We start from the raw sequence: 12,471 nt of genomic DNA, 5'->3' as shown, positions 1-12,471 counted from the left end.
GGTAATCCTTTCCTTTAATGCCCAACTGAAAAAATTCCATTCCACTTGCAGGAAATCCAGCCTTTTTTTTTTTTTTTTCCAGTTCCCCACCCCACGTGTTTCCAAGGATCCCCAAAGAATACTCATTTGTTCCACAGACCCATCCTGGTTGTTGCATGGTGCATCCGCCGGCTGCCTGGCCCCAAACCTCTGATCCCTCCCTCTAATCATCTCCTGCCTTTCCTAAGCAGTCTCTCCAGCTGGACCTATGTGGAGCCAGACTCCTCCTTCCTAAGCTGGGGAAGCACAGTGTAGGGATGGATAAGGGACACAAGAAAACACACAAGAGAAGCTTAAGCCTGCTTCTGGAATGCCTGCTCCCGGAGCCCAGGGGTCATGTCCTTTCTCCTCTTTGCCCAATGGCCACACGCTACAGGGGCCGACCGGTTGCCCTCCCTCCCCTAGCCCAGAAGAGCATTTGATCAAGTTTCCCCTTCCCCAAATCCAGGCATCCATCCTCTCGGGGGCCATGCCAGCAGGGAAAAGCTGCCCTCTGACCCACCAAACATGCTTCTCAATCAGAAGAATAATCACAAAGGTACAACCCCATCCCAAATGAGGGGAACCTTTTCCATTACATATTTTGTAGAGTGGTCAGCTGCAGATTGTCTCTAAGTCTCTCCCTTCCAGAAAAGAATTTTGCCTTTACTTTTGCAATCTCAGGATTTGTTACCTTAAAATTCACATTTCCTGGGAACTTCACAGTCTTGCTCAATTTTTACAAAAAGCCAGCGGGTGTTATTAAAGCCCCCAATTTGTGAATGAAAAAACCTACAATGACTTATGACTTACCCAACGTCATATGCCAGGTGCATACCAAGTTTAACTCAAGATCTCATGCTCTGGCTGGGGTTCCACCCAGCCTTAACTTATGTGTCCTCCGCTAAATGTCTCTGTCTCCATGGAGAGAAACAGTGTGGGAGGAAAACATGTTGGGAGAGGTTTGTTTCCTGCATGCTTTGCTGTCCAGAGCTAAGCACCTTGTGACATTTGTCCCTTCTTAGGCACAGGGAGGACTTGTAGTCAGCTTTTCTCTGGGTCAAGAAGTTTTATCTGACCCCCCCAAAAGGAGATAAGAGTGTAAGCCCATTTTGTACAAGAGAAAGTGTTTTCACAGCAGGAATCTCTATACTCTTCGAGATGGCTGCTCCTCTTTGACCTTGGTCTTTGGATTTTTAATTAGAAGCTAACAATAATAACAATGATAATTCTTGTTTATTCTTTTACCATGTGATAGGCACTGCACTGAGCAGTTGACATGCACTATCTCATTGCATACTCCCACCACTCCTTCCTCTGAGGGAGGCACTATTTTTAACTTATTTCACAGCTCATAACAAGACTCATGTTAAAGGTCTCACCACTTACTAGTGCCACTTACTAGTGGTGAGACCAGTGCTCAAACCCAGGTCTGACCCCAGTGCCCAACCGCTAGCCTCAGAATATGCTCTGTGTTCCCTTTACCCTCTGGGGACACCAGGAGTGTGGGCCAAGGAGAGGAATGTACTTTATTGTATGGGACAGAGGCTTGAGATGGGAGACTGAGGGCTCCCCAGGGTCAGCTAGCCCTAAAGAAGAAAAGAGTTAGGGGTGGAGGAAGGACTAGTGAGTTTCTCCATCCTCAGGACTAACCTGGGGCCGTTGGGACATCTCCTTGCACTGTTTTGGAGAGGAAGAGTTAGGACAGTGGTCCTGGGAATCTGAAAGATTTTGTGTGGTAGATAGCTTGTAAGATGGCCCCCAATGGTCCCTGCCCCCTGGTATTTATGTCCTTGTGTAATCCCTTCCCCTTGAGCATGGGCAGAACATATTGACTTGCTTCTAACAAATAGAATATGACAGAAATAGTGGGACATCACTTCTGAGATTAGAGTATAATAAGATGGTGCCTTCTATGTTGGGTGCTCGCTCGCTCTTCCTCTCTCTTGGATCACACATTCTGGGAGAATCCAGCTGCCATGTGTTTGGCAGTGCTGTGGGGAGGCCCATGTGGCAAGGGATTGAGGCCTGCCAGTAACCACATAAGTGAGTTTGGAAGCAGATTCTGCCTAAGTGGACCACAACCCCAGTCAACAGCTTGACTGCAGTCTTGTGAGACACCTTGAGCCAGAGACACGCAGCTAAGACACACCCAAATGCCTGACCCACAGAAACTGCAAGCTAGTAAATGTTTCTGGTTGTAAGCTGCTAAGTTTTGGGGTAATGTGTCACACAACAATGGATAACTAGTACAACTTTTATCAACTTGCACAACCTTTATCACTACCGCACATTTATTACTTTGTTGCCCCATCTGTATTGGGACAAAATCAACTGTAAAACGCAACACACAGAAAACTGTAAGATTGATTTCCAAGGCAGCAGGAAGTGCTGGGAGCTTCCCTCTCAGAAGCTAATTTTGAAGGGAGGAAATCCTACTGGACGGAGGGGGTGGTTGCCACTTTGAGAGGTGGTGAATTCTTGAAGCGCTGTAAGGAAGAAAGGTGCCTGAGAAGGGCCTGGAAATTTACCCTCAGCAAGCCTGCCTTTATTTTCCCAATGAAGTGTATGTTTATTACTCTATGCTCTCGAGTGTAATGTGTCCAGACCTTCCAAGGTCCAGGCATGCCTGCTCAGGGGACACAGGAAGATCTCCATTTTATGTGGCCACCCAGAAAGGCTGTGCTCAAGAGTGGCATTCAGCACCCACTCATTCTTTTAAAAACCTTTTAAATTACAAAAGTAACACATTGTTTGTTGTAAAACTCATTCACACTAAAAAGAAGTCTATAAAGTGAAAAGCGAAAATCCTCTTCTTCCTCTCCTACTCCCCAGAGGCACGCACAGTTAACAGTTGGTCTGTATCCTTCCAGGCATTTTAATCTACATAGACGAATATACGTGCCCGTGGGGGGGATGTGAATAATATTGTGCTTTTTAACCAAAATGGGGACATTTTATACATATTGTCTTGCACCTTACTTTTTGTTCCACTTAACATGTCGTAAATATTGTTCAGTGGCAGCAAATATAGAACTCCTATGTTCTTTCCAGTGGCTCCGTGGCGCCCAGTGTGGCTGAGCTGTTGGATAGCGCTGAGATGCATGCTGCTTTGTTTAGCCATGCCCCAGCTGATACACATTTAGGTTGCTTCTACTTTCCCCCTTTGACAGATAGTGTAGAGGAGAACATCTTCATACATGTTATCTTCGCTCCCCTGTCAGATGTTTCTGAAAGTGTGGGACTTTGTTTTTGATAGCTGCTGCTGGAATGCCCTCTGAGAAGGTTACAGTTACACGTCCACCAACAGAGTGAGCATGCCTGTTTTCCGCACTCTCATCAGCACTGGATGTTGCCAACCATTTTTATTTATGATAAAGATGAAATCTTGTTTTAATACACATTTCTCTACCCACCAATTCTTTGTGCTCTTGGTAGAGAAACACACTCTCTGGGCTCTCTTGGGTCCTGGGTTAGGCAGCCAGGCCTTCAGGCCTCCCACTCAACTGCTCAGCTGCCCTCTGCTCCTGCCTCTGCATCCTGGATATCTGTCCTTACTCCCTCTGCCTGTGCCCCCAGCACAGCCCTGTGCTGCCCTGATCACTGAGGAAAGGCTGCCTGGCTGTTGAGTTCCTGTGGAGGAGGCTGACAGGAATCCGTGCCTGGGCACACTTGCTTGGGGCTTGGTCTGCATTCCAGGCTCCAAGGAGGCTGTGTGCTTCTTCTGATTCTTACCCTCTTTGAGATGACGAGGGCGTTGGCCTTTGTCATCACATAGCTCCAGAAGGGAATTCTAATTCCATTCCTTGAACATTAGCTACCTTTGCAGGCTCTGGGCCACTCCCAGCTCTGCGAAGGGTCAGAGCAAATGTGGCCTGTCTGCCCTTGCCCAAGGAGCTCTTTTCTTTCATGAGATGTCCCTCAGCTTCAGGAGGGTACATGTGCTGAAGCAGGGGAGGAGGAAGCACCCCTTGACCGGCCCATGGAGCCAGCTTTATTGTAACTATTGAAGAGCAGAGGATGGGACAGCCAGATGGCCTGCCTGTCTGGGAGGTGCCACATGTGGAAGCGCTTTGGGAAGGCTGCACAGATGGGAGAGATTATCTGTGTCTGGGTTCCCATGTGTGGGCTGAGCTGGCCCAGGATGCCCCAGGTCAGGAGAGATGGGAATACTTGAATGGCTTGGTGATGGGTGGTACCAAGGTGTTGTGTCCACACGTGGCAGAACCCTAGACTGGGGCTGGTTCAGGCCTGACGCTGGGATCTGAGAGAGACTAGGTAGGCAGGCCCCAGGCCTGAAGGCATGGAGATGGGAGAGGAGCCACCACAACAGGGACCCAGTTACAGACAGTGTGAACCAGGGCTTGGAACAAGTAGAGCTGGTGCACGAGGTGACAGCCAGACCAGCCACAAGTGGGATGTTATGAGTGCCAAAGGGTGGGGCTGAGTCTGTAGGTCATAGGACAGGCTGCATTCTTGTCCTGCAAGAGGAAGGAGAAAGGCAGGGCCCAGAAGCTTCCGCCCTGACAAAGGGCTGGAAGCCCCAAGAAGCTGTGAAATGTTCTCCGTCACAGTGCCCTATGATTCTGGGCCCACTGCTCTGAGACAAATTGGGCAAACAGCCCTGGACTGGCTTCTTGACATCTGGGGACCTCCTGTCCGGCCAGCTGCTTCTGCATAGGCAGGCTGGCCTGCTATCCCACATACCCACTCCTGTGGGCAGGAGGCACCATGACGCCATGCTCCTCAGACATACCAAGGAGTGGTGATGGGGTGAGAGAGGAGCCTTAGTTGTCTCATTTCATCCTTGGGGGGGGCCAATGAGCTAAAGCTACAGAGGCTCAAATCCTGAGTGTCCCAGGCTGCATGTTCTTGGGCAAGTCATATCTCTAAGCTTCAATTTCTGTTGTGTCAAAGGGAGGGTAATTATAGAAGCACTCTATAGAAGGCAAATAGTATAGGTGTTATCCAGAGCAAAATACTGCCAGGAAGACCCCTGCAGTGGGACCTTGTTGCCTCCTGTATCCACAGAGACTATTGAGAAACTCACTGTATGCAGGAAGGGCAGGAGAGCCCCATCTGGGCACAGCCAGGTATCCTGTTTAGTGATGCAGCTGGGCCCGGAGGGGTTGGGTGTGCTTTCTGGGGTAGGGCAGGGGTCATCAGGGGAGGGGCTGGGGAATAGGACACAATCTAGTGAGTAATAGGACGGAATCCACCTAGCTGGCAAAGTACGGTCCACACAGAGGACGGGAACCAACAACAGCTGGAGTATAGTCTAGACCCCTTTCTGGATATAGACCCAGCCTGTGACCCCTTCTTCTCTGGGACCCTGGGAACTCCCCCCACTTCCCCTGCAGCACTGAACTCCAGCAGCAGTGTTCATTCCACCTAGCTCTGCTTTGAGGCCAGAGTTGATAGGCTTGAGGGGGACACCCAACCCGAGCAGGCCAGTCGGGTCCTCTGGCCAGGGGTTAGCATTGGAATGGAGAGGTGCTTGAAGTCTTTGCCAGCACTCAGGCCAGGAGGACATGTGAGCTCAGGAATTCTGTGCTGGGAAAAGCAGATGGATGCACAAAGAGGAACAGAGAAGTAGACCCTACAAGCAAGGGAACAGGAAAAGGAAAGGAAAGGGAGAGAAGCTAAGGAAGCTGCTGCCTTGCCTCTTGAAGGCGTTCCAGGCAGTTTCTGGTTCCCGGCCCTCGTGAGGCCCAGCTGTGTCCCTGCTCATGGACTCCGGGAGATACCTCGTGTCCTTATGTAACCAGCTTATTAAATAAGCTGGACTCAGTCAGGTGTAAGAGGAAACCAACTTTATTTTTTCCCTGGTGTCCTTTCCAGCCTACTCTGTGGACTAGTTCTTTTCCTAGTCGACGCTGAAAACTGAGTAGGCCCCTTAGTCTTTCTGCTGTTAGGCATGAAAAAGCCCAGTCCGTTCTATCAATCCTGCCATTGCAGACGGTCCAGGGCTGTAATCAGAAGTCTGGACTCCTAGAGCCCGGCCAGACTTGGAGGCCTGGGTGGGGGAGGGCTCACGGTCAGCTTCTTCACTAGCTCCTGGAGTCCTACTGCCTCCCCGACTTGCCCGCTGAGGTCTGTGGCCCTTGGGGTTGGAACAGGGGAGAGGGAGAAGTGAGGGGTAAGGTTTGGTCGTAAACCCGAGCTTGTGCCCTGTGGATGTGCCGGATGCCCAAAGCGCCCGCATGCTGTCTTGTCTCCCTCTCTGCTGCTGCTGCTTCAGAATTTCCCTTCTGGGCCCCTCTGACTCAGCTGCCCTGATGGGGTAATGCTTCTCCAGCTGACCACTTACAACTCCTTCCTTGGCTCCTGGGCCTCCTGCACCACCGCCCGCCCCACTATCCAGGCTGCCCTCTGGTTCCTAGGAAACCCGTGTCCTTGCTTCCCCCACCCCCATCGAGGGGCTTGCCATTTGCTTCCAGTGCAGTCCCATTTCCCACTACTCTCTGCCTCAAGCCCGTAGATGGAGGCATGAGTCAGACAGCGTAGCCTGTGCTGGCCCACGCCAGACTCTTGAAACAGTCCCTTGTAGTCCCTCTCACTTGATTTAGGGTCGGGGGGACACCCAACCTCCCTGTGGTGGTGGTGGGGGGAATGTATCCCAGGGATACCTCATTCCCCCCCTACCCAGGATGTTTTTTCTGCACTTCTTACACAGGCTGCAGATGGGCAATCAGCTAATGCTGTGGAACCAATTAGGGCCACCCCCCTTGCAGGGATGGTCTTGCACCTTGTTCTAGAATGTGGGATGCCTGGCAGTTATTATTTTGTCCTTTAGCCTTTGGAGTCTCATTCAGATAAAACCAAGGCAGAAAGAATGCCTGTTTAACATTTTGTTACACTTAAAATGTCTCCTTTTTTGCTTAATCCAGTTGTCTGGCTTTCTCTTACTATAACCAAGACTCTTTACAGGACTGTATATAAAAGATGAGGTGGTCTGGGAGATCAAGAAGCACCCCCTGAGCTCCCAAAGAGCATCTGTGGATTATGAGCATTGTAGGCTCCCATACCATTGTTTTCAGTTATTTGAAGTTCTCTCAATCTTGCTCAAATTGGCAAGATTTGGGGGAGGGGGTCCTGTTCAGTGTCATTCGCTCGGAGAACATCACTGTCTTCCTGCCATCTTCCCCACATGAGCCCAGCAGGTGCGTGCCCTCCAGTGACTAAGGTATTGGCCCAAACTGGGACGTGGAGGTTTCGCTGGGGTAGGAGAAAGTCCGGGTTTCACTGACTTCCTCTGGGTCTGCAGATGCACTCATCGTGGAGACCTTAGTAACAGAAGGACTCCTGTGACTGTAGGCCTCAAAAGGTCACTGGCTGGGATGGGAGAGGAGGAGGAGTGTTCATCTGAGTTGGTCAGACCCCAAGGTGTTGACTGGCTGTGTTTGCTGGCGGGGGGGAGCAACATACCAGGCACTAAGGCGCAGTGCACTTGAGCACAGCTCTCCCATCCCCTGTTCTCTTCTTTGATGCTGTTGGTTTGGTAAACTGACCCCCCCCCTCCCATTTTACCCCAAGGAGAGCTCATTCCACATCTCTGATGGGCTTATTCCTTCCTCTCCTTCTATATAGCCAGGGCGTGGTTTGACTAAGACTCAGGCTTGGGTATTAGGGTGGGGGTTGGGAGAAACAGCTGGTGTCACAGCCTGCTTTTGTTTAGATCCCAGCTAGTTTAGAGAAAACGCCTGCTCCACGTTGTCCAGCGTGGCTTTCCAGAGCTCTCTGCTTTGGGGTTTTGACCCAACAGCAGTGACCCGTAAGGGTGGACCCTGTTTTCCTTTTCCGTCCATCCTTACATCCCACACACTCCACTCCAGGTATGTGGGGCGGGAGGGGGTGGTTTGGTTTGGGCCAAGGTTGAGATATTCTCACCTAATAGCATGCAAATTCCACTGTGACCCCAACAACTATGACCCCAACAACTGACTGGAGTTTGGGAGAAGGGAGTTGAGAACTCTTACTTTAGCACCTTCTGGATTAACTGCTGCTGGGGCATTTTTACCAGCAGTCTGACTCTGAGCCTCATCTTCTCCTCTTCTGTGAAGTAAGAAGAGTCTCTCCTTCACAGGGCTCTGCGAGGGTTACATCAGAAAACATAAGTCCAATTCCAAGCACATAGTAGGCTTCAATCAACATTCTCTCCCCAACTACACCTTTGCTAGAAAAAGCTCTCATATGCAGTATTGTTTGGTCATTAAGAAGAAGCGTTGCTGGGTCCAAGGGTATAAGTGCATTTTCAATTCTGGTATGTACATTGCCAAATAGCTCTTCACAAATATTGAATCCGTTTCTACTTCCATGCATAGTGCACAGAGTACACATTTCTCCATTCCCTTGTCAATGTGGAGACTGACATTTTTTCATCTTTGCCAATCTGACAGGTGCCACGTGGTGGTTTATGCTTGATTTAATGCACTTTCTGGTTGTTACTGAGGTTGTCATCTTGTTCACTGGCCGTTTGTGACTCTTCTGATGTGATTGTGTACTTCACCAAGTTTTCTATCACAGTGTTTGTATCTTTCTTCTTAATTTGGAAGAGTTCTTGGTATAGCAATGAATATTTACCCTGTATTTTTCTTGTTTAATATTTGCCTCTCAATGTTGGTCATATTTTATTTTGTTTTGTTTTTTGGAGGGCAGAAAATTTGGGGTTTTCTTCAGTCATATCCCTTAGTCTTTTCCTTTATGTTTTTGGGGTTTCCCATCATGCCTAGAGATGCCTCCCAACCTACGGATTTATTTTATGGGAAGGTGGTTCTGGTGGCTAGTGTGGAAGTCGGATTGGAATGAGGGAGATGGACGCACAGGGCTCCTGATCTGGTGGGAGCCTGTTGTAGTAGTTGAGGGGCGGGGAGACGCGTGCCTACACTAAGGCAGAGAAGAGGGCTTGTATGGGGAGATGGGTTGACTTTGGCAAGGGGGAGGGAGAAGTCCTTGTGTTTGACCTGAGCAGTTGAGTAAAGGTGCCATTTGGTGAAGTGGGACCAGACCTGGGGGGAAGGTGTTTCAGATGCTGACTGCTCTGCCTAGGAGGTGCTTCCAGGACATCCCGTGGAGACATCCAGGACAGGGCTAGATGTAAGGAGGTGGAGCTCCAGAGAGCCCTCTTGGCCTGAGGTACTGCCGTGGGACTCCTGAGGGCATAGGTGGAAACCAAAGATAGGGAGAGTGAGATTTAAGTGATTTTAATGTATGTCCCTGGTGCTGAATCTCTTCCTGGTTTTACTTAAAGAGGCTCTGATATAAGAGGTCCCAGGAAGGCATTCTAAAACAATAACAGACAGTCTAGATACATCGAAATAGCACTGATGGCTTTTATTGCAGATGTGTGTCATTACAAAGATAATCTGGGAATATATTAAAAAAAAAACAAACCCTCCCTTTTATATACACAAAACATGCTACATGGTACATTTTGTGAGAATGCTGAGGTAATAGGCACACACCCAGACATGGACAGTACCAAGTGTTCCAACATCTCGCACACCCCGACCCACGTGCCCACTGGGGAGGGTCTCACCTTCTCGACTCATTTCTTGTCCCTGCTTGGCAATAGTCCCGGTAGTACTGAGTCTGACACTTTGTGGCCAACAGGACTCAGAAAGCCACCATGCTTCAACGCACTAACCAAGGGGTCTGGTGGCCCCTGGTTATTCAGTAACTCACAAGAAGTGGCCAGCTCTCATTTTTGTGGCTCCTGTTCTCCAGGGAAGTGTAGTTTGGGGATGAGATGTGGACTCTAGTCGGCCTGAGAGCATGGGACCTTTGGTCTGTGGCCATTTGGGGGTCCCAACGATTGGATGATGAGCTCTTTTCAATTGAATATCTCCTGGGCAAGGTAGGTTATTATTTCTGTGAAAGTTAAAATGACACGTAGGCTGAAGTGTGAATGTAAAATGCAAAACTGAGAATACGTTATCTACGTGGCCGGCAGTTAGCTTTTGGGCGTGGCCTTCCCTTTCCTGACCAGAAACCTAGAGTCCAGACTGTCTGCTACTCAGAGGCGGAGGCATCTTGCCTGGAAAGAAAGGAAGGTGCAACAGAAAAGGTAAGAAGTAGGCAGGCAAGGAGCAGAGAAGAGCAGAAGAGTTGCCTGGAACCACAAGGAGAGCCCAGGACTGATACACAGAAGGCATTGACTCAGTTGTGTTGAATGAGTGGACAAGTGGATGGATGGATGGATGGTGAAAAAGTCCTGAGAATGGGGAAAAGTGTAGAAATGGAGAGGGAAGGGGATTTTGACATTTAATTAGGTGCCCAAAGTGGTTCTTAAGTGAGGAAGGGAACCCTTACGTGGGAGAATAGCATTGTAGACATTCCTGGAAGAATCCAGGCACGTGGACAGTAAAGATTCTTTGAATTGGAGCTACACAGTCTGGAATCTGCTCTTAGACTCAAGGAACACAACATGAATGAAATGCTTTTCTGCTAAGAGCAAAGCTGTCATTAACAGCTTCAACATCTGAGGGTTGAATCTATGTGTATTTAGGTATATAAGGCAACCCTATATATGTATCTAGACATATTACATGTGGTATATATCTAAATGCATATGTGGTATACACATAAGTGCACAAGGTCGGCTCATATACATGTATATTATGAAGGTATTTTGCAGTTGTATTTTATTGTAAGGGCTTAATTTATTTAAAGAAAGACTTGTCTGCAGTCCTGTCCTGTCTGGAAACATGAGGGGCTGTCTGGTGTGAAGAGAAGTAGTAGGGACAGAGAATACTGTATCGATTCAGTTCTGTCATTTGCCGCAGTGACTTGGGAAGACAGAATCCAGCGTACCAGTCCTCCCGGCCCCAAGGTGAGCTGGTGAGGAGTTGCTCTTTGTGCTGGGGCCAGCATGGCCAGGGCAGGCTCCTGGCGATGGCCATGAGAGGTCAGGAGGGGAGCTGGCTTAGTGGAAGGTGTTGGGGTTGGGCCGGATCATCATCACCACTTTCTTGAGCGAGTAGGAGCCTCCTCGGAACTCAGCCCAGTAGACTCCGTCCTGGTAGCGGCTCCGGTAATGGCCCCCGCGGTACCAGACCCCGTTGAGGTTGGAGTGGGCGCAGGCATTGTACCACCAGCCTCCCTTCTGGTAGTGCGCACAGTTTCCTGCAGGAGAGAAGGGAGTGCGAAGGTCTCAGGGAGGAGACAGTTTTACCCATGTCTTCTGTTTGCTCGGGGACTTCAGCAGGACCCTCTCTAGGGGGGCGTTTGGAACAAGAATGTTGGAGAGGTGGACCGGGCTTCAGACCTGTCCAGACTTGCCTGACTAACGAGCTGTGTGATCTTGGGCAAGCGACTTAACCTTGCTGAGCCACTGAATTCTCATTGTAAAATGAGGATAAAGGCACTGCCTCCCGCCCAGGCCTGCCGTGGGAATTGAATGAGGGCACATGTTGGAGCGCTTGGCCAAGGCATTAGTACAGAGGAAGCGCTTGGGGAGGACTGTACCTTGTAGGTTTGAATAGGAAATAGAACTGATCTGAAGTGGGCGGGGGAGAGGGCAAAAGGGTTTTTCTTAGGAATTTTTATGAGTTGAAACTGTTGGATCAAGAGTCTTTGTCGAATGACAAAGGAAGCGTTTAAGATGAAATGCTCCTCTATTCCTCCCCAGCCTGTATTCCAGCCAAATATGTTTTTTTTTAATATTATTTCACACAAGAAAGATATTTTCATAAAACTTTTGGCAGTATCACATCATGCCGAATTTTGGTGCCAAGGACACGGAGTTCGGAACAACAGTAAAAGTGTGGGCAAGGTGCGAGCAGGCGTACAGGGGCATCGCCCTTCTCAGGAAGGAGGAGGAAGAGGAGCTGCTGTCTGCTTGGGCTGCTCTTAGTTAAAATGGGGGTCCCCAGTTTCCTGATCAGGCCTAGGATGGGGACCCCTACTCAGGGGAAGGGCTACCCCAGTCATGTTGTGGACTGGAGGGCCCGATGGGGCGGGCAGCCCTGCTCCGGCCGGGGCCTTGGGATGAGGTGAAGAGGCAGCAGGCTGGCTGAGGCAGAAAGCTGAGGGGAGACTCAGCCCCAGGCACCCCAGAGTCCCAGCAGCCCAGGCTTTCCCAGAGTTTTTCTTGGAGCTCTTCTAGGCTGTGACTCGAGGCCACAAGGACCAAGTGGCAGTGTTGGATTTGGAGAGCAGAGAGCCCTTGGCACGCCATAGCCAGCCTCCTGTCTGTTGGTGGAGGCGCCTCCTAAGCTTGCCCTGCACGCCTCCAGGGACAAGGAGGTCACTTCCTCGCTGTCCACTGACCGTGCTGCTGCATGGGCCTGATGGTAGGGGTCATAGAACAGTCTTCTCCCTGCTCTCCATGATGGCCCCCAAGAGATGCTGTAGCACCCCCATGTCCCAAGAGTCTGACCAGCTTTGAGGGTCATCTTCCTGCCCTGCTCTTCTAGAAGCCTCGGCAGCTCTCGCCTAAGAAGACACACTGCC

General features: G+C 49.9%; 2 protein-coding genes across 16 annotated transcripts in view; one reads left to right on the top strand and one right to left on the bottom strand.

The window, feature by feature from the left end:
- RALGPS1 (Ral GEF with PH domain and SH3 binding motif 1) overlaps positions 1-12,471 on the top strand; it is a 331,037-nt gene that overhangs the window by 188,215 nt on the left and 130,351 nt on the right. The gene's annotated exons all lie outside the window — the stretch shown is intronic.
- Positions 9,337-12,471, bottom strand: part of ANGPTL2 (angiopoietin like 2) — a 35,544-nt gene continuing 32,409 nt past the window's right edge. The window contains exon 5 of the mRNA XM_004423469.3: positions 9,337-11,142. Coding sequence (XP_004423526.1) covers positions 10,943-11,142 — 200 coding nt within the window. The 3' untranslated portion in view covers positions 9,337-10,942. The remainder of the gene's footprint in view (positions 11,143-12,471) is intronic.

The sequence above is a fragment of the Ceratotherium simum genome, chromosome 29 (assembly GCF_057802395.1).
Source record: "Ceratotherium simum simum isolate JZ-2026a chromosome 29, ASM5780239v1, whole genome shotgun sequence".
NCBI lineage: Eukaryota > Metazoa > Chordata > Mammalia > Perissodactyla > Rhinocerotidae > Ceratotherium > Ceratotherium simum.
Note: the sequence above shows the minus strand (reverse complement) of the source record. Positions and strands in the feature narration are given on the sequence as shown.